General features: G+C 37.7%; 2 protein-coding genes and 1 long non-coding RNA gene across 4 annotated transcripts; 1 reads left to right on the forward strand and 2 right to left on the reverse strand.

Annotated features, from left to right (window-relative positions):
• Positions 1-9,018: 9,018 nt before the first annotated feature.
• LOC130134342 (axial regulator YABBY 5-like) lies at positions 9,019-13,577 on the reverse strand. 2 transcript variants are annotated; one of them, XM_056306439.1, is made up of 8 exons: positions 13,441-13,577; positions 13,265-13,344; positions 12,145-12,270; positions 10,984-11,095; positions 10,448-10,496; positions 10,218-10,293; positions 10,035-10,103; positions 9,019-9,276 (listed from the first exon to the last, which is right to left on the reverse strand). In XM_056306439.1, the coding sequence occupies exons 2-8, from the start codon at positions 13,340-13,342 to the stop codon at positions 9,229-9,231; spliced, it is 558 nt and encodes a 185-aa protein (XP_056162414.1). In that variant the 5' UTR covers positions 13,343-13,344; positions 13,441-13,577; the 3' UTR covers positions 9,019-9,228. The 2 variants fall into 2 exon arrangements, with proteins under 2 accessions (XP_056162414.1, XP_056162415.1); XM_056306440.1 differs by lacking the exon at positions 13,441-13,577 and having other exon boundaries at positions 13,265-13,428.
• Positions 13,578-18,223: 4,646 nt separating this feature from the next.
• On the reverse strand, positions 18,224-25,068 carry LOC115692910 (26S proteasome non-ATPase regulatory subunit 12 homolog A-like). Its single transcript, XM_030619888.2, has 11 exons — positions 24,910-25,068; positions 24,580-24,774; positions 21,155-21,262; positions 20,959-21,063; positions 20,820-20,876; positions 20,546-20,742; positions 20,241-20,340; positions 20,041-20,153; positions 19,785-19,938; positions 19,631-19,708; positions 18,224-18,927 (listed from the first exon to the last, which is right to left on the reverse strand). Exons 1-11 carry the CDS (start codon positions 24,910-24,912, stop codon positions 18,709-18,711), a joined length of 1,329 nt encoding a protein of 442 aa, XP_030475748.2. The 5' UTR covers positions 24,913-25,068; the 3' UTR covers positions 18,224-18,708.
• LOC130136245 (uncharacterized) lies at positions 23,753-24,280 on the forward strand. The gene is made up of 2 exons (XR_008815236.1): positions 23,753-23,986; positions 24,169-24,280. It is a non-coding gene; the product is annotated as an uncharacterized LOC130136245 (long non-coding RNA).
• Positions 25,069-26,903: the final 1,835 nt, after the last annotated feature.

Below are 26,903 nucleotides of genomic sequence, written 5' to 3' on the forward strand. Positions count from 1 at the left end.
TGATCCATGTGCAGTGTGTGTTCAGTGCATGTAAACCTTTAAAATTGATAATTCTCACATGATTAAAGATCGGGATGCATTGTGCTTATATGTACCAGTAAATCTGAAAATGTCTCATCCTTAAGGCTATAGGCCCATAGATCCACTACATTACAATTAAAATTGAACTCTTAAGGAAAATTTATTATTATCAATTCAATGTTTGTCATGTATTACATGTAACCGGTGCGTTGAAAATGTAATATTTTATGAATGGGGTATGGTTAATAATTACTTGGAACCACTCGTTAACAAAATGTCTATTCTATTTATTTATTATTTTTGTTAAATGATATATAGCTTCTTCTTTTCTTTCAAAGAAAAAGGAGGAGGATAAAAACATGTTCTGGGTGCCTTCTGAATTCTGATAAAAGCAGCATATGCCAGCTTGTAATCTGCAATATTATCCCACTTTGCTGATCCCGAGGTGCCCCAATTGTTTTTATTCTCTCCCACCTTCTTCCTCCCCTGCTAACCCCTCCCTTTTTCTCTATCTCCCACTTAAAAGCTGTACACACACATCCACAAACACCTGCATTTATCAGCACCCATATTCTGGTTTGTTGGGAACTAACCTTGCAACATTTTGATTTTCTCAGCCGTTCATTGAAATTTTTTAAAGAGTTTGTGCAGAACAACATTTTATGTAGGAAGTGCAGTAAAATGAACTTGAATACAACATTTTTAAGACGATGAATTGGTCCTTTGAGAGATCATAAAAACCCTTCAAGTGAGAGAGGGTTTTTCTTTCTTTCTCCATTCCTTTTGCTTTTGTTTTCTGTTTATGTAAGGCTGGTCCACAAAGTGGTCAAGGTTTACTTGCTTTAAGGTACGAGTTTGTGAGTTTACTGCCAAATACATTAACAGGAAAATGCATTATTTCTGCTTCATAAAAATTAGGAAAACTCAATATTTTTTTCCTGCCTCCCATATGTGGTAATTTCATGTAACTTTCATAACTTGAATCATATGGCATGATGATGTAGTATCATCAAACCACTTTATTAAGTATTCTCAATTTCAAAAATTGTGTTTATTATTACAAAAAATGTGAAATAAAGAAGAATATTTCAGTAGCTACTAATATCAAGTCGATAAAGCCAAGCAATAAATTAATACAAGATCTACTCAGGGGTGGACTCTCTTTTTTAAGGCATTTTGGTGGCTTGAAATGCCCTCAATCTCAGTGATATTTTCTCTCTCCACAATTAGTCTTATTTGGCTCGCCGATTTTCAGGTTTTTAGGACCAAAAAGTCAATAAGTGACAGCTTATACAATTTTGGTAAAGGGCCAACATGAATTGGAAGTTTTATAAGACCTTCCTAAGAGGTATTTGCCAGAGATAATAAGTTTTCTGGAACAAAATGACACTGTCGTTGCCCGCCATCTATCGTTGCAATTGAGTCATAAATATTTCACACAGAACTACGAATAATATATGGCCCATTATGACATGACAAGACAATCTTGATAAACATTGTATATCTCCAGCATTAGTAAATTTTCGGCAATAATTGATTGGAGGGACATGTTTTGTGCTTTATAATTCACAATTGTGCTTTTATTTGTGTCTTTCTATGGAATCTAGCATAGAGAATGAGATCATTTGAAACTTCTTTCACCGGATAAATATGGGGAAAAATCGAGTATTACTCGATGTACTCGAATTATACTAAAATCCTCGAGTCCAACCGCTTAACCTACGCGGCAAGACTGGTGTATATCCTTTATTATATCATCTACGATATGATAATTGAAAGTTTCTCTTAGTTTTTTGTAGAGTCGGCAAAATGGCCATACAAAAGAAGGCTAACAGAGAATATCTTACAAGTACTATACCAAAGTTCAAAGTTTGTTCTTTCCGCTTGACAGGCTCTGTGAGACTTAGTTCTTCATATCTTTCCATGATTTACTTTGCCAAATTAACTATTGATGTCCTTAGCTTTGCCTCTTTCGGGCAAATACGTTTCTGACTGGACCAATTAGCTCGTGATTCACTCGAGACTCAATGGCTCGAATTACATCAGGTTTTGATAGATAATTTGATATGTCAACTAGATATTACAGTCGCTTAGTGAGAAAATTGGATGCGGCTTTGAGCTTTAAAAGCATGAACCTGACATGCAGCGAAAGCCATTGAACTGCATCTGAAACTTTGCGATAATAAAAAGTACCTATGCTGGACAAACCTGGTTTCTCATAAGAATTCCTAACCTTCAAGTGAAATGAAAGTAATCAAGCTCTAAACCTCATAGCGATACAACTTTAACATAACAACTCGAAGAGTCGAATTCATCCGTTGAAAAAGCGATTTTAGTGTGTAAGAATAATGTGACCCACATGATGTTATGAATTAATGGTTTAATAAATATTTAAGTGCTAAAACGTATTGGCTATGAAAAATAGATGAAAATGTTTAATTCTATTGAGAAATTAAAGTTCCTCCGAAGAGGTGCGACTCTTATGAAGTGGGATATGTTTTGATGGAAGGCATCACTTGAAGGGGTATATATAAATAGAGTCTGGTCCTCTCTCCACCCACGATAACGCACGAAAAGAACGTTGTATTTTTATCCCCCATCAATAAGATACGTTAAGAGAAAAGTGGGTCAAGGGAGAGAAATCGGATTTCTTTGTTTCTTCCGTTTTCTACAACAATTGTCTTCAAGGAAAACGCTATGGATAAAGATATGTCTTCATCTTTCTTATTGTGAAAATCATGAAGATCTAAGATGCTAAATCATAAATTTTCCGCATAAAAAAATTACGTTATCACTTACATGGTGACCAATGTTCCCTGTTTTGCGCTAGCCTTTTGGTAGCTTTGCTTACTGAAGAGCTGTTTGAATGAAGAAAGGGCGCGGCGTTTTCTTGGGTTCCATGTTGCTTGAGATTCACATTAAGCTGAGCCACTTCTCTCTCGAGAACAAAGTAGATGAGCAGTGAAATGTGAACCCTAATTGCAATTATTAGTCAAGAACAGCATACGGCCAAGTTTGAACGAAGCTATACCAGAAAGCTTTTCTCCCTAGCTATTGCTTTTCAGGAGGATCTTTGGACACTGAGATTGGATGCCAGATATGTGGTCCAATCACTTTATCAAAAAATATCAGAAGCCTGCCATTTGCAGCCTATCCTTGGGCACTTAGATCCCTTTTTCTAGACATCTACTTTCATAAACAACAAAAGAAGCAAGAAAAAGGGAAAAGAAATAAGAACAGAAAAAACGAATAGCATCTCTTAAGTATAAGGCATTATTCGTGAGAAGAACGTGATGGTGTCGCTATCCATGACTTCCCTATCGTGATTTAAGAATGGTTTACTCACCATAAACCCTAGTCCCATTAATTAGTATCGGGTATTTTACATTTTCGATAATATTAATAGATGATTTTTGCCCACAAAAAATGGTTTAGGAGCCATGTCATATCCGATATAATAATTTTTGAAGTAGAGGGGCATAGATAACTTTGCCTCGATTTTTTAGGAGTGTCTAATTGTTAAGCATAAGGCGATAACGAAGCAGAAATAAAATTGAGAGAGTAGAAGCGATACAAGAAATTGATATGGCCTGGCCAATGACCTCTGGATAGAGCTCAGAATTTGGAGTACTACAATAAATAAATAAAACTCTCAAAACCTCGAGCCCCTGAATAAATTGGATATTTTTCACACATTCTGAAATATCAAAGTTGAAGAGTTATATGAAAGCCCTGGAAAAAAAAAAACAATAGTTATAATGGTCAATGCTACAGCCTCATGAAAATTTCTCAATAAGAGGATGCCACAAAATTTATTGGATTAGGTTAAAATAGGACCATCATTGAGGAATTCAAATCACAAACAATAATAGTAACACCCCAAAGTCCCACAGGAGAGTCTATGCTGAGTGATTCATAATTAAGACTTGCCCTTAAATGGTCGCCGCTTTGTTTGATTACTTGATTATTTTTTTTGGGGTCTCTGGTCCATATGGAACAAGTCGGATCGATACAGATGATATCGGAGCCGGACTCCATAAGTAGATGTGTAGTTCATGGACGAATTAGGCCCATACCTAGTCTAACGAGATCAAAAAGTGCTCATCGGGGGCAACATGGCTCAAACAAGTTGCGATTTTTCAAAGGCTTTTAAGATGGTGGAGGAGGTAGGAACGAACCAGATCACTCATCGATTAAGGAGAGTATTACTTGATGAGCATGTTAGTTCTTTAAGTTGGGAAGTTTGTGACGTCCTACAATATATATTACATTGAATGGAGATGGCCTGCGAAAAAATTCATAAGTAAGATCCAACTTTAAATGATCATCAACTTGTGTGGTTACTTGGATACTCCTTTTAAAAATTTGGCCCATGTGAAACGGCCTGAGTCATGTACATACATACCTAGGTTTGTGTTAGAGAGAGATGATTGCGAAAAGAAATAAAAATAACATAGTTTTTTTTTAGCAAAAAAAAAAAAAACATAGTTTTTTTATGGATAGGGGGAAGCAACTTTTTGGTTTTCTTAGATATGCAACTTTCCCTTTTTTCTTGATTTATGAAACTTGACCTGTATTGTGTGCATCTTGATGCTTATGTTGCATGCTTGCGTGCTCAAACAGTATGCTATGTCAAGGAAGACAATGTTTTCTTCAGATGGCACATGAGTTGGTATCTGTGAACTCCTTGTCATTGTGTTCACCCGTTAGGACTGCCCACCACACACCCAGTATGCAATATAGATAATTAAATCGAGCAATTCCCTTTATTTAGTATTGGGCCATATTTTCCTCCATCTTTAGTGGGAGATCCTTCAACTAGTCTTCTAGGTTTACAAACACGAACATCACTCATATTTGTATTTAGTTCAGTTTCCATGTGGGTGATTTTCATAACTCTGTAATCACCATAAATCAAACCCATGAATTATTTCAAAATTCAAATTCGAGATAACTATCTAGAATCCTTATCTTTTCAAGGGATGAACCTCTCTTCTGTCCTCAAATACCATTTTAAAAGTCTTTTATATATTAAATAGATAGAATAAAAGTTCAATCGAGATCTTTGAGGAGAAAAAAGCATAACAAACCTCATGGCCCTTTTCTCACATCATTTAATTTTCTCATGCCTTAGTAATTTTACCAGAATCCATGTACACGCTATTCAATATGTAGTGAATAAAATTTTCAAGAATCCTTGTAGACAGCGAGAATAAAGGAAGAAGAACCTACGACTCCATGTGTTAACGACATGAGAAGGAGAATAAGCCTACTACGACAACTCCTCCAGCCGAATAAGCCTTGCTGCGAACCTTATTCAGTTTCATTATATGGAGAATCATGTGTTACATTTCACTTTTGAGAAGCGGCCAGGATTCTCTCAATTTGTTTTCTGTACTCACACATGTGCACATGCCAATAATATGCGCAACAAAAGCTGCGTTGATACGTAATAATTCCCCCACTTCGAACCTTGTAGGTGGAACCTTACCTAATGCATGTGGATGGTTCCGTTTAAGATCGTCCGTAAGAATGAGTCGAGCTAAAAGTTAGATACCTGTGTTATTTGAGAAAAAAGAATCGTGTTTGAACCTCATCGATAAGTTCTTTTGGATGTGGTATACGTAATTCACCAATGCTACTGAAACTAATGGAAGTAATTGTTGGGTTCTATTAGGGTCATCATGGTTTGATTCAGTTCGGTTTGACCTATTTTTCTGTCAAAATCAAACTTAGTCGGTTTGTAATGAAAACGTACATCGAAATCCAAAGTTAATTGTTATCGCTTTGATTAAATTTTAGACAATAACTTCTATTCCATGCAAAATTAACTCAAAATCCATACTAAACCATAGAGAGACAATAAACAGGACATTCATATCATCAAATCAACCTAATCTTGCATTATATATAACAAACAAAGTTTTAACTATCACAACGACGTACTTTGTCTTTTGGTGATGCTTGCCTCGAAGGTTCCTTGAATCATACTTCTGATTGATGGCAATATACTTAATTATTACCTAAATGCAGCCTTATCTTACATTCATTGATACTATACAGAAAAAAGATCCATATCTTTTTCCGGGCTATAATGTCCTCTAATGTATATCGGTGGGCACGCAAAATTAGCTAAAGAAAAATGTAGGTGATATCCATGGTTATAACCCACCAATTGTGGCCAGAGGAAAACGCGAACCTTTTTTTCTTGCTAAATTTGGAGGAAAGTTCCATTGTTTCGATTTACCTCCCTGTTCTTGGATCGTGTGTATCCCACATGGGCCTACAAAAACCGAAAGTTAATGATGCATTGGGTGAATGGATGCCGTGCTCTCGATGCACCTAAGAGTTTCTCCCCCTATAATGAGATGATGGAAATGGCCATGTTTCATTTATGTATTGTGATATTTACCTAATAATCTATGCAGCCAATCTGATTACTTTTAGATCAAGCCAGTGTCACATGTAATTGAAAGATGAGCTTTAAAAATTCTGTTATTGGAAGTCTTGGAATGGGAATATTATCTGATCAACGAATGTAGTTGGCTACCACACTAAAAACTATGTATGTGTCACAGTGTTGACACACCTCAATCTTGTTAAATACTTGCAAATAAATAAATAATGTAAGTGATTAATGTGTAATTCCATATATCTTTCGCAAAGATTTCGTTGACATCCTTTCAACCTATTCCCAGTTTTGACGGGGAGATTTGGAGGGAAGAGAAGAGATTCTAGGAAAGAGCTTAGAAAACAATCTTTGATTTGAGTGGAAGGAGGAGAACAAAGTCAATGTTAATATCAAGGTCCTCCAAAATGGGGGCAAATTTGGAGAGACTTGAGAGTTTCTCATGGTTTAAGTGGCTTTTCGTTCTTTTCTCCTTATTTCATTATGTTCCCATCATTTTCATCCCAATAACAAAAAAACAGTCAGTCAATTTGTTTTTCCTTTTCAATTAACCATGCCTCTTCTTTTAAATTGCTATTTCCCCCATCCAAACATATGTTGAGGGCGCTTAACAGAAGCTCTGATACCGCTTGTTGGGTGCGCACAGCAAAAGCTCTAATACCGTTTTTGAGAAAGATCGGAAACACACTCTTCTCTTTGAGGCAATATCGGTTGGGAGAACGTCTTCCACATACACAAATGAGAGCACTTGTTTATTTATAACTTTACAAGAGGGTGTTTCACTCACCCTAGATCGCTCTAGAGATTAGTAACCCCCCTTATAATGTTTTAGAGATTAGTGGCTTACTTCCCCTAAAAACATCTAGGATTAATTGGAGAAGAGAGAAGGTGAATCTTCAACATAAACGATTCATAACTTTCTTTATTTACACATCAATTTTTTTTTTCACTTACTCATACGAGTGTACTAGTTTACCCAGAAATTCAGAGTTATCAAATATGATGTCCATTCCGTTGTTAGAAATCAAATTGCCAATATGACAAATGCTATTCATTTAATCTAATTTTAATCTTTTACATTGAAGTGTGCGATTTGTTTCGCTAAAAATGAATGATTTGAAAAATTCAAAAAATGATCGTTTGTATCGTATGAATGAACGGAAAATACTTCCATCGCTCACGAAAATTTTTAGACATAAATTATTGTTGATAAGGAAAACTTTTTTAATTGATTAATTATTTCAAGCGATATAAACAATTATTTTTAGGAAATATTTTCCAAATCATTCATTTTTCGCGAAACAAACTGAGCCTAACTGTAAAATGATTGAGGATGAATTCAACTCTTTTACCCGGTTAATAATATACCACCTTGGTTGATTTCTGCATTTAACTTTTGACTTTTTGGAAAATTTTACGGAACTCACACTTTGATTTGTTTATAATCCAACACACTTAAAGCCTTTCAATATATTCAAATATTGTCATCTATAAAAATATTTTCATAATTTTTAAAAATTACATAGATATTTTTGTTCAAAATTTGGAGAGAAAGTCATAAGCAAAAGTCAAAAGTAGCTGATAAATTGCAACAAACAGGCTCTTCGTTTTCAAGTTGCTTCTATCAAATTCAATGTCCATGCCAGTAAACGTGTTAGCAAGGGTTTGCACATTTAAATATATTAGATAATGATTCTATTTAACAATTTAAACTTTTTGGGATTGCAATTTAATTTTGAAATCATGCCCAAGTAAACTGCATGTTGTGCTATGATCGATCAGTTGAAAAAAAGTCATTTTGATGATCACTTCCATTTTATACAGTGATATATCTATCTTTTTTTATCATCTTGAGCCAAGGAGGTGTATAACTTGGTTAAAAGGGAACTTTGGCACAACTTTTTCATTAAACAGTTCTGAGGATTTAGGGACAAGTACATTAGAAGTTTCAAATTTTTTTGTACGATGCTCATTCAATTTTCTTAGCTTTTCAAAATGTATTCATTCCTTGCCAAAAGCTAACGTTCAAAAAGCTAGGTAAAAACAACTTTATCGTTAAAAAATGCCACGCTAGCATTTTAGGCGATCTAAGTCACTGGAGTGACTTAAATGAATGAAATTTGAAAGTTTTAGTATCCAAATGAACGATTAAAAGTTACAGCAATAAACTTATAAGCGTCGTACAAAAGATTGAGAACTTCCAATGTATTCTTCCCACATGAAGAAATACTTGCAAGAAAAAAAATACTTTTGGGTTCATTCAATGTAAATTATGTAATGCTGAAGAGAACCTGTATATTAGGGCGTGTTTCTTTTGGGGGAAACTTCATGACAAAGGAAAATGCTTTTTGGGAAATCATTTTTCAGGCAAATTTATCCTCTTTTTAGGTTATGGAATTGATATTCCTAACTTTAAGTAAGTACATTTTCTTTGACCGCCAATGGTTTTCCATTGTCTGATATTGTCAACAAACCAAACTTGTGAAAGTCCAGAAAACTAATTTGCGAAAAATTCTTTCACGTAAAAAAAAACCCTTAAATGTACTTATTTTTCACTCATACAATCACATTCACTATAAAGAGAAAGATTTAGCTAACAAATTTCTGAGGTGAAATTGAATTTTACTTCCAGTCGTGAAATAAACATGAAAGATAAAAAAGGGCATTTGAGAGGATTGCAGTCAGGGGATATAATCCCTTCCGTTCTTACATAATAATAATAATAAGCAAAGGTTTCATAGAGAGTCTTCGCATCTTCAAATGAAATACGAGGTAGCTTTGAGCAATCAAGCACAGGTTCACTTGTTTAGCAGTGCCGACCTTGACATCAAATGCTTATCGGAATGCTGCATGGAAGTTGAAAAATAAAGAAAATGAGGAATGAATGAGATTGCAGAGAAGAAATAGGGCCGATTAAGGACATAGAATGATCAAGTCTCCTAATAAAAACTTTACACATATTCATACCGTGATGATTAGTAGTTACTAACATGGACAAGATGATAATATCCATTGCAAGATTAAATGTTAAACAACCTCAAAGTACTCGCACCAATCACAGGCCATTTCAGGCGAAACACATGCTCGAATGAATTGGACTGTCACAATATGCAGTTTGATACATTGAAACTAGTTTGGTGTAAGCTCAGCCAATACAGTTCTGGAAACATACATGGTCCGTGCATTCTATCTGTGGGGTTCTAACGCAGGCATCACATGTTTCTTGAGGTATCATTTGTCGAGTCTATTTAGAATATATATTCTAGGCAATAATTTTGTACATTATTTTTATGACCAGACTAAATTAGCGGCAACAATGAAACAATTAAACGTCAAACAAGTTCAGAAAGGTTTCTGCACCAAAGCTCAAGGAACATCTCCTTTTAGATTACAGGCACTTAGGAGGGGCACAGACTATTGCAGATAATGCTCTATAGGTATCATATTGAACAGCATACTACTGAAACAGAATCTAAGAAACAGTCTCTGTTTACGGAGTTTCTACCAAAAACTTTCAAAAAAATGCAAGAACGTCTGAATATGTATTGTGAAGCCAGCTAGTAGAAAGAACTGAGTAATTCGTGTATGATGGAGAGGAACTTACGTTATCCATTTTGGCCTGATTGTTGTTGTCTAACATCAGCCCGAAATGAATATGGGGAAAGTGTGCCCACTAGTATAGATAGCAAAAATCATTAAGAAACAAATTAAATGAAAAGATATGGGCATTAGCATTTCACCCAACAAAAATTAAATAGAATTACTCAATCTATCAGAATCAACTCACGTTTTTGGCAGCAGTACTGAATGCTTCCCTGTGACTAATGTCCGGATTACTTGCCTTGATCCTCTGAATCTCCTCTCTAAAAACATCACCATGATTTTGACCAGAGGACAATAACCAAATATGTCAATAATTGCTGAGAGCTTTCTTTCTTCTTTTATCATGGAAAAAGAAAAATAAAAAAAAGGACATTGTTTTAAGCGCATGCTGTGCAGCGATTTCTGTTTCATTACTTTATGAACTGGTTATAGGCTGAAGGTACACGCTGCCTCTTCTCGGGAGCTGCAAATCCAAGAAAGCTACAACTCATGAGTTATCACACATTATAAATATATATATATTGTAATTTTGTCCAGTCAAAACTTTTTGTATCATTCTTTTTTTTGAAAAATAACTTCATTATATCATTCATCAAGCACATAACGAAATTTATTAACAAATTGATCTTTCACTTCACAAGGATAGACTCGTCCCCTCGGAAATTATTCACAACATGCCAAGTAGTTGTTTTATAATCAGAGGAGGTCATTTTCTTCTTCTTTTTTATTTTATGTAAATTGAATTTTTCTCTTATGGTCGAAAGAACGTAAATACCTTATAAATGGAAATATGAAAATGTCATTTCTCAAAGTAGAAGTTTCATGAGAAACACTGTATAAGTATGCAGGTTTTTCCTCATTGCTCGCATCCAGAGATTTTATGAAATGTCTGTAATTTTGGTAGAAAAGCACTAAGTTTAGGTTGTCTAAGGAGAAAATTCCATACTCACGTCGATTAACAACCCTTTGCTCGGTGACAGTCGCCGATGGTGCTCGCATTGTGATCTTGTTATTGCCTTTTGAAGATGAACCCATGTCAATCTTGTAATCCTGCCTAGGAGCCTATATGAGAAAAATTTCCAGAGAGGAGAGATTGCATAAGTTAGCTGTGATTAGTAGTGCAAGATCAAAGAAAAAAAGCTCATTGCTTTAGCTATTACATCTCTTTTCCACAAATTTCTTCAGCAATATTGTTAACTTGGAAGTTGAGCTTAACGAGTCCTTTAAGAACTCCCCCGGTGAAGAAGGGTAATTATTTTCACACTATAGAGTTATGCAAGTGAGGAAGTAAAAAGGCGTTTCCCTAAAGAAAAAAGGTACCTTAATATGTACTAATTGAGGAAAAATGAGAAAAAAAAAGTGGGGGCAAAAAGAAGAGGTCTTAGGTTAGCACATATAGGATGGCGTTGACAATACTTTATACATTTTTCATGTGGGCAATGTCTTTAGAGAGAGAGAGAGAGAGAGAGAGAGAGAGGTGAAGTGATGTTTTCTGGGATGGAGCTAGGGGAGAGAGAAAAAACCGGCATTGAAGTGACTGGATCAGTCATAGAATGGTGGCTAACATTGAGAGGAAAGAAAACAATAATAATTATAATAATTGCACATAAAGCCCAGATTGACAGTCCTTTCAAACCAAGGCCAAGCCCTCTCTCTTTCTTTGGGATCTTAAAAAACACAAAAAAAGAAGGAAAAAACTCCATTTCTTGAGACTTGTTTCCACAACAGAGGACGCAGATCTCATGGGAAAGAACCGATTCTTTTGACTCAAATCCATCCTCAATCAAATCAAGATTCAAAATATTAAAGAGAAACAGTAGCTAAAAATAACCCTAGGGAAGGGAAAAATGATGCTTTTGCCTTGAAGAGAGTGGACAGAAACTGACTCAAAATAACAACTTCGGCCGCAAAATCCAGCTCTCCTACACAAAAGCAAAAAAACACATAGGCTTTGGTCCTATGACGGCTGCTATAGTCGCATTTCAGAGACCATAAAGAATTGAAAACCCTACATCGTCATAAATTTGGACACACCATATTAGAAATGTTCTTTTTTTTTTCTCTAAAGGAACCCAAAAAAAAAGAAGGAGGAGAAGTTATTGTCAGCACACCTGAAAATCTTGCCAATTGGTGAATGACTGTAAAGCAGCAGCAGCCATGTTGACAGACCAAAGATTAGAGCAGTGGCCGCACCGGATGGTCACTATGTCGAGCATGCTACTGCATGGAACACTCACCTGTATAACATCCGCAAATCACAAGATCAATCAATACCTATGTTATCTAGTGAAACTTAATCACTGCCAAAAAGAGAAGAACTAAGGAAGAAAACCCAGATCAGGAAACGAATAACTATTTTTTGGTTGCGATCTGTCTGATTAGATACTGTTTTTTCTTTTTTTAATGACAATAAAAGGGGGCTAGGTGGACCGAAACCCTTCTCTTCTCGGTTTGGTTTTGGTGAGTTCAGTTCAGAGAAAACCCTAAAAAAATTAGGTCATGGTGCTTGGTGCTTTGTTTGAAAAGGGTGCTTTGATGGGCATGGAATAAGTAGATGGAAGATTTGAGAAATAGCCTTTGTTTTTTTAATTTCCTCCGGTGACCTAAAACATATACTAAAACAAACTGTGTGAAGCTGCCTTCAATAAGAGTGCATCAGATCTGTGTTGGCAAAGGAAAGACAAGTCACAGAGCTAAGAAATTAAGATGTTGGAGGAGTTGTCTTCGTCAGTTTGTCACTGTGCGCTTGAATATTTTCGCACATAAATCTTTTTTTTCGTTAAAAATAAAACCGTTTAACTGCAGGAGCAACACACAGCTCAAGCCAACAAGCCCTCCCTCTCTATAGGACCTTAAGAAATGACTTCCATTTGACTGAGAAAAGAAAGGTACAGTCGGACGATGGAGACGTGACTGCACCAAAAAACAAGGAAGACTCAAAGACGAAATCGATGGGGTTTTCATCTAAAAAATAGACAAAATAAAATAACACAGGTGCAATGTTTTTTTCCTTTTTCTTTCCCCTTCAATATTTTTGCAGGACCTAATAACTTGTGCTTCTTTTTCCTTTTCCAGCTGCTAGTGCTTAGACTCATTGCATACACACACAGAAGCAATAAAAACTGCAAAGCAATGGATGAATCAGAGCTCGGGTGGGACTTAAAAAGAAGTGAAAAAGCAGAAACCCCACCAATAAGCCCAGAGAGAGATGAGATGAGATGATGATAATACCGCAAGCACAATATTGCAAAAGTTGCAAGGGATGTAGCAGAGCTGTTCAGTGGATGCGATATCTACGCAGCTTGCCATTTCTACACTCACAAAAATATTAAGAAAGCTCCTCAATTGCACAAGAAGAAGAAGAAGAAGAAGAGGAAGAAGAAGAAGAAAGATGAGTTAGGACTTGCTTTCTGAGAGGTGTTGAGATGTATCACAACAGCAAAACCTAGATGGTCCTGGGTGGTATAAATAGAGGAAATATTTCAGAAAAAGGAGAGGATCGAATGGAGTGGCAAATGAGAGAGAGAGAGAGAGAGAGAGAGAGAGAGAGGAGAGAGAGAGAGAAGATGAAATTCTATGATAAAAAGGTGGGATGGGAAGTGGCCATGGCAGGCAGGAAATGCTGGGTCCGGGGTCCGGGAAAAGGGAGAACAGGAAAAAAGTTGGGATTTATTGATAACTGGGTTTGGGTAGAGAGTAAAAAGTGGGGGCGAGAGCAAAAAGTGGGGGAGAGAGCTTTCAGATATTAGGCAGGGTTAGGGCTAGAGGAGGAAGAGAAGAGGTTTTGGTTGCATTACCATAGATATCATGTCCTTCCAACTTGAATTACTTCTGGATTCTGATACATTTTTCTAGACTAGTTAACTCTACCGCCCCCCAGGTAGACACCTAGTGTAGTTTCTTGTTTTTTTTTTTATTTTTTTTCTTGAATGTTTTTTTGTATCATATAACATTGTTAGTGAAAAATTCACAACCAATATTATATATGTATTGACGGAAGAAAATAGCTGTTATATTTTATGAATGGATATCCTATCTATATACTCAATCTCTGAGAGCAGCCTGTAAGTATAGAAATTTTCAACTACAGCAGAAAAAAAGTGAAATGATGTATGCGATTTAGTCGGCACGTGTTTAGTATAATTTTCTATTTGGCCTTTTTGAATGGTGTAGCTTCTGTTATTTGACAGTATTATCTCAGTAACTTAGGTTTTAAACAATGTTTTATACATGGGTTGTGTATGAATTTAACGAAAAAAAAAAAAAAAAAAACAGATCTTGAGACAAGCTAATCACTTAATCATGCCCAAACATCAAAAGATCTGCGTACCTTTCTTTTTGCAGACAAGATGTTTACATAGCTTGTGAAGTCAATTTGAGTACATATAAAACTGAATTCATTTTCTTCTTTTGTGAGGGAAAAAAAAGAGAGTATTTTTGCACATATATGTCCCTTTTCTTCCAGGCATAGACATATATATGCCCTTCAAGCGAAGCAAAGTATGAGCGACCACACACGCCCTCATCAAACCTGCTTTTTTTCTACAGCGGACGAGGGGGGCGACATTTTGACCCTCCCTGTCAAATAATGCCACGATGTGGACAGTATAGAGCCATGAGCCACTTGATGAATTGGGTATGTTCTCACGCATGCATGCCATGCATTGCCTTGCATTGCATGCACCATACATGGATCTGTGCACTTAATTGGAGGCTGCATTTACTGCCATGTATGTGTGTCTGCCTGTATGGGTGAATGGACCACAAGAATGATTGTTTGTGAAGGGACCCTGTGGAGTAATTTCAATGATGATGGGCGACAGATTATTGCGTCGACTCATTCTGTTATTAGGTCAAGTCAATTACATATTTAAAAAATATCAATCTCTATATAATGGGGATAATTGTCCAAAAATTCTTAAACTTATTGTACGGTAGCCAATTTGGTTATAAATCTTCAAATTGTGTCAATTTAGTCTTGAACTTATTGACGATTATCCAATTTAATCTTAAATCTATTATTTGGATATTTGACCAGAAAAACTACATTGGCTAATTGTCAAAATATTTAGGACTAAATTGGCAAATCATCAAAAGATTTAAGACTAAATTGGCACAATTGAAAGGTCTATGATTAAATTGACAAAGTTTCGAAAGGTTTATGACTAAATTGGCACAATTGAAAAGTTTAGGACTAAATCAGCCTCCGTATGATAGGTTTACGACTTTTTGGACAATTTTCCCCTATATAATGGATTAATCTCAAATACACCACCAGTGCAATTTTTTTTTTTGTACACAATTCACATCCATCACCATTGATTTGGATAGTTGGTTGAATTTTTAGAATAAAACTACCTATATCAATGATGGTGGAGGTAGGTTGTCGTTGTACTATATATATTTGGGTTACACAAACCGGGTAGCATATGAAAATCCTTATGTATTTTGGGGCATACAAAAGGAAAACATAACATGTTTCCAACAATGTTAATTTGTCATATGTTGCGATTAGTTATGTCCATCACTTCCTTCGTATCTACTTTTATTGTGAGCAATTCTTCACAGCGACAGAGGAAATGCGAACATAATAATTGAGAGGTTCTATTGAGCTGTGTTGGGAAAGTTAATCTATAAGCCTTATTGGAAAATTATTGCAGGTCCATGCGTGGCTTAGGTCTAGGTTAATTTTCCAATGAGATCACATAGGCTAGGGATATAAATGTGGCCTTCTGTACATAAGTAAAACAAGGCTATAGGTAGGTACGGAGTATACTGAAACACAGTATTGTTGTCACAAAAATTAATGAAATGTCTTGAATTGGCTTTCTTCTCAATTAGGTTGGAGGAAAACATGCCTAAAGTACGTAAATGGATTGATATGCTGATCTAGTTGATCGTTGAGAAGGAATCTATATATACTATTCACATAAACCTATTGTACAGCAGTCAATTTAGTCCTAAATCTTTCAACTGTGCCAATTCATTTTTGGTCGGAAACTGTGCCAATTTAATCCTAAACCTTTTAATAAATTGCCAATTTAGTCCTAATGCTTTTAACGAATTGCCAATGTAGTTCTTCTAAGTAATTTTGGTCGAAAATCGCCGAAGACTACATTGGCAAATCATTAAAAGGTTTAAGACTAAATTGACAAATTGTCAAAATGTTTATGACTAAATTGGCACAACTGAAAAATTTAGAATTGAATTGGCCGCTGTACAATAGGTTTATGACTTTTTAGATAATTTTCCCTATATTGTAGCTCTGTAGCTTGCTTATTTTGGATGCTCTGACAACCAGCTTAGCTAATAAATCCTCTGAAGGTAAGAGCAAATATTCACTTCTTTACTCATAGCTGCAAATATTCTTCTCTTACCTTGTAAGCTTCTTCAGAATCCGAAGTGATGAGAGGCGACATGAAGGCTCAACAGCTTAGTACGTGACTAACCCCACCTCATTATTCAAGGTTCAAAAGCTTACCCAAAAATAGACTAAAGTGGAACATTTTATCACAAGATCAATTGATTTGAAGAGGAAACCCAAGTATGCTGGCTATCCGAAAGAAAGGAAAGAAAAGAAAATCCACTAAACCTGGACAATACAAAAATCCATAAGTGATTTTGAGTTGAAATTGACGCTTGAAGTCTCGGTTGTACCATCCCAATCACATGTCGGGCGACAAGGTCCAGACAAACTTCTTTAATTGGAGAAGTACGTAATGAATGAAATGCATAGCCGCGGTTTAGGGTTGCGATTCATAATTAACAATATCGATTATAAACAAGAGTTATACCAAATGCCTCGATTTGATTTCACCAGTTGAAGATCTTGTTTCAAATAGTATTAGTTGCTGTTAAATGAACAGCCTAGCTTTCCGACACTAGTGATCAGATGCCCAACATCCCAATCCTGGTGTTGTATTAAACAACTCCACCCGAGCCTTGCTGCCACTCGATAAAACATTTTCAACTTGGGTAGTAATTCGCTCATCTATACGACGAAACTTACGCTACAAATATCTACAAAATTTCGTTTCATTCAACCCAATTTTTTTTAATGAATGCCACTGATATTGTCTCCACTTTGGTCATTCTTACAAGAGTACTATTGGAATTCCTTCACGTACATTTTTGCAGTCCACTCTAACTCAAACTTACGACTTCGAGACCTATAAATCGATATACAATGTCAGTTGAGCCCAAATGTTCTCTGGCATGGCAATGATGTCCAAATCCTAACAACACCACATAGAAAGTTACTTATTGCTAGTAAACAGGATTATGGATGGGCTTTCTCAAATTTGGCTTGATTAGAAGTTCATTACCCGGGACGACTCTTCTATCAACTCTCAAGTGTAAAACTAGAAAATGCATTTGACAAGACGTTCATGACCAACCTATATACAATTGCGCATATTCTCTTCTATACTATCTGCGTTGGACTCTCATATTCTACAGGAGCATTTTCTGCGCACTTAACTTACAAAACGTGAAAAGAGATGAACTATCCAAAGATCTACACACTGAGATTAAATGAAGTAATCAGGTTTCAGACTGAAGAAGAAATGAGGACTACTCACGCAAGTTGCTCCTCATCCTCCCTTGAGGGTTTGCCATGCCCACTCGAAAGCACCAACTGTGAATTGAAAATGGTAAGCGATCATGCAAAGAGGACTCCATTTGGCGGCATCTAATGATCGGGTGAGAAATTAAAAGGTGCTACGCTGGAGTAGGTTGAGTTCTCAAGGAGAATGGCAAGTAATGCGACTGAGTAACCTAAGTTCATAAACCAATGAATTAATCATTTGTCAGTCCAACCTTCCAACATTTATCAGGTCAACCAACCTCAGAGAGAGAAGGCAATGGCACATGATACTCATTTTCAGTTGGAGATTTTCACCAATATATTATGCTTCGCAATGTTTTACCCACATACATGCCAAGTGTTAAGAGAGAAATGTCAAAACTAGTGGACATTGAAACACATTCCAGTGACTGAAAGTTTAGAGAGGAATGATATCACGGCAAACTGTCCGTAGAGAATAAAGGCCCTCTCCAATCAAGAATCAACTTGGAGAAAAGCTACGTCTCTTGAGGAGATAGAAACTGCGGCTATCCTAGAAACAGGTTTTTAGAGCTGCCAACTGCCAAGAAACAGGCTCTCTCCACTGAAGACGAAATTCAAATGTGAAAATGAAATAAAAAATAGCATTCATTATCCTTTACTCTGGAGAGCTAATGTTATCCCAGGTGTTAGAAAAACACAAGGACCAGCAATTGTTTGTAACGCGAGACAGAATTTAGTAAAAAGGCATTCATTTCGGTACTAATGAGTGCACATCTTGTGCTCATACCTGTTCCATTGGTACAAGTTCTGGACCCTGAGAGCCCACAAATCTTCAAATAAAATGAGGGAGGAAAGATGAAAAGACCACAATACATTCCTATGCAGAATGTGTATTCAGTATATCATTTCTGTCTGAAACAAGGCCCAGATCTGGTCCACCTCCAAAATATGCAATCAAATCTAAGCCAGCTACACGAGAGTTCTATGATGAATATCTTCAGTCCCCATTTCAGAGCACAATGTGAAACAGCATTCTTCAGCTTCTCCCTATTGGTGAGAGAGAGGGAGGCTCGAGGGGAGAGAGATGATTCATTCAACTAAGGTGTCTTCAAGCTCTCAAAGCAGCCTTGTGAACCATGGTTTCCTTGTGGATTTGGTGGCAGCTTTTCTCAACAAGATCGAGGAGCTTCTCCAAATTTGTCGCCCACGAGTTCAAGATGTCATTGCTGTCCTTTGTCGTTTGGAAACAGACAACTCCCATTGGCCGGTCTATCTTTGCCACCAGGGACTTGGAAACAACCATTTCAGAGAGATGCTTCTCAGCTTCCTAAATTGGCAATATAGAACTAACAGGTCATGCCGATAGAATATCATTCAAGCTTGTACAATTATCGCTATATGGTCTCTCTATCAGATGATACTGTTGATTTAACAGATCGAGGCATGTGAATGATTAGAGCTCTCTAAAACAGTGGTAACAGAACCTCAAAAATGGAGCTCTATTCCTTGAGGGTTACGCTACATAGATTTTTTTAACACATTAAGAAAGCGGTTACAGTGAGATATAATTGTGTAAAGCAGGAAATGGTGAGTGTCAATACTAGCAGAAAAGCTAGCCCAGCTACTTTAGCATATACAGCAGAGCTCCTCCCACCCTTCTAAAGGGTATCAGAATGTAAGGATCCATGGGACAAAAAACGGTTTCACAATGCCAGACAATGACACTTATAGCTATGCCAAATTTATGAACAGAACTTGACTAAGCTGAGTATACACATATGTCAGTCAGAAATGCTGACGGAACAAAACTACGAAGACAACATTCTCAATTCCATGACAAGCCTTTGGCTTTCAAGGCACCAAAACCTCTTTTCCCCTTTTTTCGAACTAGTACACAAATCCAGCAACCATGCCCCAATCAGGGATCGCAGGCAGAGAGGCTGCTCAGGGTTAAATGAGGGGTCTAGCCAATCATCCATAAAGAATGACATTGATAAAAAAATATAGACCAATTTTTAACACAATCAGACCTGGATGCTGAGGCATAGAAGCTCTGCGAGTCTCTGCAATGTGATCCTCGAGTAATACTTCGAAACGACAATAATATTCTGCAGAAAATAGAGAGAGTCACACCTGGACGATGATCCAATGAAAAGAAGACAAACAACAAAGTTCTGTAGTTACATGTTCGATGATTCTCTCCCGAAGATCTTCTGCTGCCTTCTCAACAAGTGCGCCTCCAAGCATGTTTTTCTCATTCTCAAATTCATCTTTGAAAGTATTCCAAAGAGCAGTCCATTGAATAACCTCCATTGTGACCAATTGTTTCAGCAGCAGCCTGTGATAAAATATCAAAGGCACTGTCAACCATATTCTATGGCACATTATTGAGATATTGAAAGATGTACAACCAATTACCCAAAGCAAATCAAAGATGTACCTGAATTGGGGAATTTCTGAGAGATTTTTATCTTCTAAAGTGGCATTGAGAAGGCTTGACTGCATTGGATCATGTGGTGCCAGAACTAAGTACCAGCAAATTTTCCTTAGAACCTGCATTTAATTATATCACAGAATGAACAGCTGTCCTTTAAAAAACTCAGCGAAGTCTTAACAAAGCCTTATTGGAAAGAGCTTCACCGGAATCCACTGCTCTGGGTTTCCCTTCACTGATGGAATCTCATATATCGCCTTATAGCATCGACAAATCTCGAGGTAATCATTGTTATGTGAGTAATACCTACATCATTAACCACATGAATGCAAGGTAAACTGAGATGTGTAACTCAAATCCATCAAGGAAGAAGAGTATGTGCCAGATAAATAAAGCAATATAAGTTCATGCTTTGAACTGCAACCAGAGTGGCAGGTAGTGCTTGATTGGCGAAAAGTTTTAGTTAAAAAATATTGGACCCACAATTATTAAAAGCAAAACACCAACATACCGTATCATGTGTTCATAGTATATCCGTTTCAACTCCAGAAGCGACGGAATATCAGCTGGCGCTTCTTCCACAATATTTTCACCTTCTTTAGGCTTTTTCTTCTCTTTGGAAGGATCTGATTCAAAGACTCGGGGGCTGATCTTCCTGGAAAGGATCTGTGCACGGACATAATCCTGGCGATCTAAGCACAAACGGACCTGCAAAATCCATCGATCAGAAAACCAATCATAGTAATAGTGCATAATCAGCCAAAAGATACACAGAAAACCCATACTTGTTCAAGGATGAAAGCAATTTTCTCCGTCTTTGCCATTGCTCCAAAAGTTTCTACCTGCAATTCAAAACCATCATAATGTTGGACAAAGAAGAACAAATTACAAGATCTATGATCACAGAAGTTAACTTCTACTTACCGCAATTTCTTGCATCAAATCAGCAGCTTCTGCTATAAGACCCTGTTCTTCCTTTAGTTTTGCAAGTTTCTTGATCAATCGTGCTCTCTCAATTTCGACATATATCTGCATAACAAAACTAGCTATAGAAACCACGAAACACAAAACAGATTGCTCATGAAAAGAAGCTGCAATAGAGTTTGAGTTCCATATTCACCTTCCCAGCAGCGACAGAGTTAAGTGTCTTAATAAGCTCTATCTTGGTCTCCAGATCAGGTGTCTGGTCAATATATTGCATAGCCTGCTGTACCATAGCTGTCACAGCCTGTTTATAAGAAAATAGGAACGCATATGTCACCATCCAATGACTTGATCATGTTTAGAGACAGAGAAAAATTTGAGTTCAACTATTTGATTAACAGCAAGGATATTTTTCCATTCTAGAAAGAAAGTGTAGTAAAAATAGGAACCAATAGCAAGGTGCAATACAAATTTCAGGTATCTCGATCGAGAGCATCCCATCCAATTGAAAACTTGCAAACAGCACAAACACAAAAATATCCCCATAAAGGACATATCATGAAATATATCCTGAACTTGACATGAAAAAAAAGGTATGATCATACATTAGTAGGAGAACAAGAAGAAGCAAAATGAGGGGAAGGAATCCAAAAACACAAGGTGTGAAACTGAAAAAGATTCCACAATACTAGAATCTAGAGCACGAGCACCAGGCCTGACTTCTTGCATCTCTAGAGATTGCCTAGAGCCAATACCCATATAGATATGCCAACGACATTCGTTTTTCAGATATTCATACACAGTTGGCACGTGACAGCCACACAAAACGACAGTTCAAGATTAAATCAGTATACATATGGGAGGTAATCCCTGCGGTACAAGTCCATATCAGTATAATCCTTAAGGTAAAGGTTGTCACGATAAATATCGAATAATAGAATTTGGACTATACTTTGGATTAATGATCATAAGACTCTACACAAAAGTAAGGTCTAAAGATAGATCCTTGACTCCTTTCTGTACAAACACCTGTATGTTATCTTAAAAAAGAGGGAATGAAGCTCAAAAGTAGAAAACAAAAGCACAAGCATCACTACAACAGAAGCGCATCACTGAAGAAGCTCTCGTACCTCTCAAGAGTTTACTAGAGAAGCATATGTGGAAAAAGTAAAGAAGAGAACAAAACAAAAGCAAAACCAGATGATGGCAGTGAAAAGAAGAAGATTGGAGCATGAAAGAAAGAGACAAACTAAAGAGCAATATGCTATGACAAGAAGAATTCCCTCCCCAGCCAGAAGAGATGGTTGCTGTACAAAGATGATGGCATTGTGCTGCACTGCCATTTGTGGAGGCACAGCAGACCTCCTATTTACCCCAACACAAGCTCGCATGAAAGTGGATCCCATTTCCAACTCCAACAATTAAAGGTTATTGCTTATTCCTGCCAAAAGCTTATGGACTCTCACAAGTCTGTATAGAAAGTATCTTCAGCCTAGCCACAAGCGCCAGTTAAATCCTCTATCGGGCTACCCAATCTAATTCAGGATGAGCGCAACACTTTATTCTCATTTAACTTTAGACATACAATGTGTCATGCGCGATCAGAACTTGGGCCTAATTTGAGTATTATGACGTTAAGTCCTAATTAAATAGGCAAATATCCCATTCTACATCCGATGATCCTACTCAGGATCTCGACTGGGAACGATTTTCGATGTGACCACTTTCCATCTTTTTAATTGCATTGTACACAGATACAAATCCTAGAAACAATGTTCAAGGTAAAAAAAATTGTGTTTGCACAATTAATAGCCACTGGTCATAATGCTCTGACTAATATAGAGTAACTTATCAGCATTCAGCACAGCATACCAACAAAATAACATCAATGAAGAGCGAAAATTCCACCAGCTTATCGCCCAAAGCAGACATGAAAAGGCAAATATATGGACATAGGCTATTAAACAACCCAATTCACTCCTGACTAGGTAGTGTATTCTTTCTCACATACTTCTGTTACAGAAAAGTTTGGAGCAACTAAATAAACGAAAAACCAATTTAACACACATGAATATCCAAGCATCAGTGTCATCAAATAATTTTGACTCCTTTAATATCACTTGAAGAGGAACACAAAGAGTGCTTTGAGCTAGGAAGACAACAGTTCATGCCCCACGAACTTGGTAGACGACCAAACACAATAATCCTAGCTCCTGCTTCTATGATATTTCTTTCCCACCAGTAAACCTAACACGTGCTGTGTTCATGCAAGGGAGATACTCCACAGCAAACCCTGCAAACCCTCATTGCAATGGATAGGTACAACCCATACTCATAGTTCATCTTTAATTGATCAAATATTAGTTTGTCTACGTGTAGACAAACATCAATCCCTTGATCAGTATTTTGAATCACTCCTATAGCACCCAATCTCAATTTCTTTTCTCCCAGGTTTCATTGTTAAGTAAAAGATATATTAACTAAGGCAGTAAGGAAGTACCAATCCATCTACAACAAAAAGAATCCATCCCTATACAAGATTATTCAAATCCTAAAACAAAATTACTACTCTAGAACAAAAACAAAGAGTAGCACCAACTACCCACTTCACTAAACCCTAAAAAGATGACAAAGCAAAATAAAACTACTTAACTTGAACAATGTGCCTTTTCTCTTTGTTATCATAGACTAAGGATAACTATTTTTCAATCCTTCACTCACACGTGTTATACTTCAATTCCAAAGGGAGTGTCCATCTTGCAAAAGTACAAGTTCAAACTATTTTGCTAGTAACTGCCTACAAATTAGCGTCCTTGATAGGATACAACATCACACGATTTCATGTTGACTTGATGGATTGGGAGATATTTAGCCATAGCTAATCTTGAATAAGAGTTTCCGTTAAGATACCAAGTAAACTTTCAACAACTTCCACCTATTGAGTTTCCTGTCTCCTGTAATTTTTTTGTTTTGGGAGCAAGCGACAACGCTAAGTGGTTATGATGGAAACTCACTTTCTACTACTCAGGTGCTCAAGACTCGCTGATACTAAGCAGTTTCACTTCAAAAGTAAATACAACTACCCTGCCGGAAAGGATATCACAAGGCTAACCCTTTGCTGTCCACCCATTCTTTGTTTAACACAGGTGCAACATTAAACTTCCACAGGAATATAAACCCCAAGCTTCCTTCATTAAAGAGCTCCAAAAGCACATCTTCTTATCAATTCTTCCAAATCTCCCCAACTTGAATAATTTGTTACCCGTGAGAAGTTTACTTCAAATGATAATGCAAGAAGGAGGTGTCCGACCCAAAAAAGAAATATCATTTGCAACATAGTGCATCCGCTAACTCAACAATGTCACGGACATTCAATACTCATGGTACTAAACCAAACAAGTTCAGGTGCAAAACACTAAGAACCCACTTAATTAGTTGCCCAATGCCATCACCTAGGACCACTACGTAAGCCAGCAATCGACCAGCTAATTACTTGCCGCAAGGCTCAAACCCAGAAAACCCGCAGCTCGAGAAGCGGGATCCAAATTTCATAATTTAAGCAAGGGCAAAAAGCTCACAACCGGAAATAAGCAAGAACGAAGCCCCTTTTTTCTCTTTCACCTGCTTGAGCTGGCCGCGCCGCTTGGACAGCAGAACAATCTGGTCGTTCAGGGTCTTCCACGCCTTGGCGTCGAGGCACAGCTGCAAGATCTCCGTGGCCGCCTTCTTCGTGCCGGCAACGTCGCCGGCCAGCCTCATCTGCTTCTCCACGTTGAGCAGCTGCTCTATGGCGGCCTCCAAGTTGCCTCCGCCCTCCTGCCACGCCCACACGAACCCCGGCATAATAAGGAATCGGACAAACCGCAGGACACGACGATTCAATCGAAAAAACAAACGGAAAGAAAGCTTATTAGATGGACGTAGATCCGAAGGCAGGGAGGGCGAACTGACCATCGCAATCTGGTTCTGGAAATCGGCAGGAGCCCTCCGGCGACGGATCGATTCCGGAGCCCTAGGTGAGAGAAAGAGCGGTCGGTGAACCCTCGCTCACGAAACCTTTCTCCTCCTCTTCTTCTGCTTCTGCTTCTTCTGTTTCTCTCTCTTCTTCTTCCTTCTCTTTGAGCGCACCGACTGACGCGAGAGGAAAATTAAATTATAAAAAAAAAGGAGAAAAAGAAAAAGAAAGAGTTCGGGGGGGAATTAATAGGAAAAAACGGAAGCGAATCTCGGATCCGGATCGGGATTGGCCCGACCCGGTCCTCGGAGAAGATGCAATGGCGGGTAAGGATACGGCCCGAAACTTCGCCAAGACGGCCCAGCGAGCCAGGGAATTACGTGGGCTGTGGACCGGGCCATCTTTTAAATGGAGATGAAATTTCCTTTCCTTGAGGGCGATTGGTGGGCCGCAAACATCGACACCATTCGCATTTATGTTTAGTCGATTTTGCACGTGGATGGTGTCGGCAATGTGTAATTCCACTGATCAAAAGGGTGGTTAGAATTTTAGAGTGCGCATGATCACCATTCTATTTTTCTATTTTTCTATGTTCCCATGAACAGGCTTGGAACAGAAATCCGTTTTGGCAACGCAATTTCATTTTTCTATGGGAAAATTCCAATGAGAGGATCTATGCTGAGAGCCAGGGAAAACCAGGTCAGTTTACAGCAAGTATGCTATCCTGCATGGGCGAACCGCTTGTTGAAGCCCTTCAGAGACTACCTTTTAGCTGCAAAACTACCCGGAGATTTAGTTCAGAGCATAGAGGCGCTCATAGTGACCGGGATGATGTTATGCCTAACTGGCCGAGCTGCCTTTCTTAGAGGATCATGCCAGCCTTTGAAGAAAAGGATTTTTAGAGAGGCATGGAAAGTGAGAGAATTGAGATTTCACAACTTTCCCTCTTATTCCAAACCGAAGGATTACATGGCCTTATATAGGCATTAGGGAATACATGCTGGACGAAAGTCTAGGTAAGACAAAACACACCTATTACGGGGTACATTATTGGACTTCTGTCCACACAAAACAAAACTCACCTAAAACTAAGTACATTATTGGGCACACCTAGAACACACTCGTAGAACACTTAAAGCCTATTCATAGGTGAAACAGGACCCGGTTATGATATGCTAGAACAAACAGTGCCGGTTAGGTGTAATAGTACAAGCTTATCTCCATCCAGAGTTATAGTCATAATCCGAGCCGTCTGAACTGTTTGCACGTTCATATTCTGCTATCTGTCTCTGTGTCAGAATGTGTTCGAAATTATCTTCAGTGATGACTGGCGTTGGGTTCGAGCAAGAGGATGCATGTGTCGAAAGGTCTGGAAGAACAGTATTTGGAGTGTTTTGTGGTAGCAGAAGTTCATTCCACATTCTGATGCCAAGGTTTGGTTGTGGATTTTGTTCAGGTAAGACTGGCTGAGGCAAAAGTGGCTGGGGCCAATTTCCTAGTTGTGTGTAGTGAGAGGAAGAGCTGGCGTCAAGTCCAACGGATAAGGACAATGGTCCATAGTCATAGGGGTCTTGAGAGAGTGGTCCACCCCATGGATCCTAAGATGATTGTGCTGGATCTTGAGATGACTGTGCTGGATCTCCTATGTCTGACATTTTGTGATCTTGTGATGATCCGAGCTGTGCTTGTGCCTGTTGGTGTTCATATTCTCTGAGTGCTTGTCTTGTTACAGATGAAGATCTTTCGTGATCCCATGAAACGGGTGTGAAGTAATCCCATGCTTCTTCTGGGATAATACGATTTTCTTGGCATAGGATCCTCTGGAGTTCCCTGTAATTATATTCAACAGAACCAATGCGACTGGGGAACGATTTATAGACACGTGCAACTTGGAGTTGTGACTGGGGCTTGTAGGTAGTAGTACCTACTGCGGCAGGAGTATTGGAAATGGTACCATTATTGTGCACAAAAGTCCAAGGACGATGAAGGA

Source organism: Syzygium oleosum, unplaced genomic scaffold (genome assembly GCF_021117445.2).
Source record: "Syzygium oleosum isolate NSW1041296 unplaced genomic scaffold, Sole_v2.1 Sole_v2.44, whole genome shotgun sequence".
In the NCBI taxonomy this organism is placed as follows: Eukaryota; Viridiplantae; Streptophyta; class Magnoliopsida; order Myrtales; family Myrtaceae; genus Syzygium; species Syzygium oleosum.

Coding starts and splice junctions, on each gene's coding strand:
- LOC130134342 (XM_056306439.1), bottom strand. CDS start 13,342: ATGGCAAGCTGCGTAGATATCGCATCCACTGAACAGCTCTGCTACATC. Junction 12,271..13,264: donor TTTGCAATATTGTGCTTGCG/GTATTATCATCA, acceptor GATGTTATACAG/GTGAGTGTTCCATGCAGTAG. Junction 9,277..10,034: donor ATCAGGCCAAAATGGATAAC/GTAAGTTCCTCT, acceptor ACTTCCATGCAG/CATTCCGATAAGCATTTGAT.
- LOC115692910 (XM_030619888.2), bottom strand. Junction 20,743..20,819: donor TTGCTTTCATCCTTGAACAA/GTATGGGTTTTC, acceptor TGGATTTTGCAG/GTCCGTTTGTGCTTAGATCG. Junction 19,709..19,784: donor GGGAGAGAATCATCGAACAT/GTAACTACAGAA, acceptor TATTTTCTGCAG/AATATTATTGTCGTTTCGAA.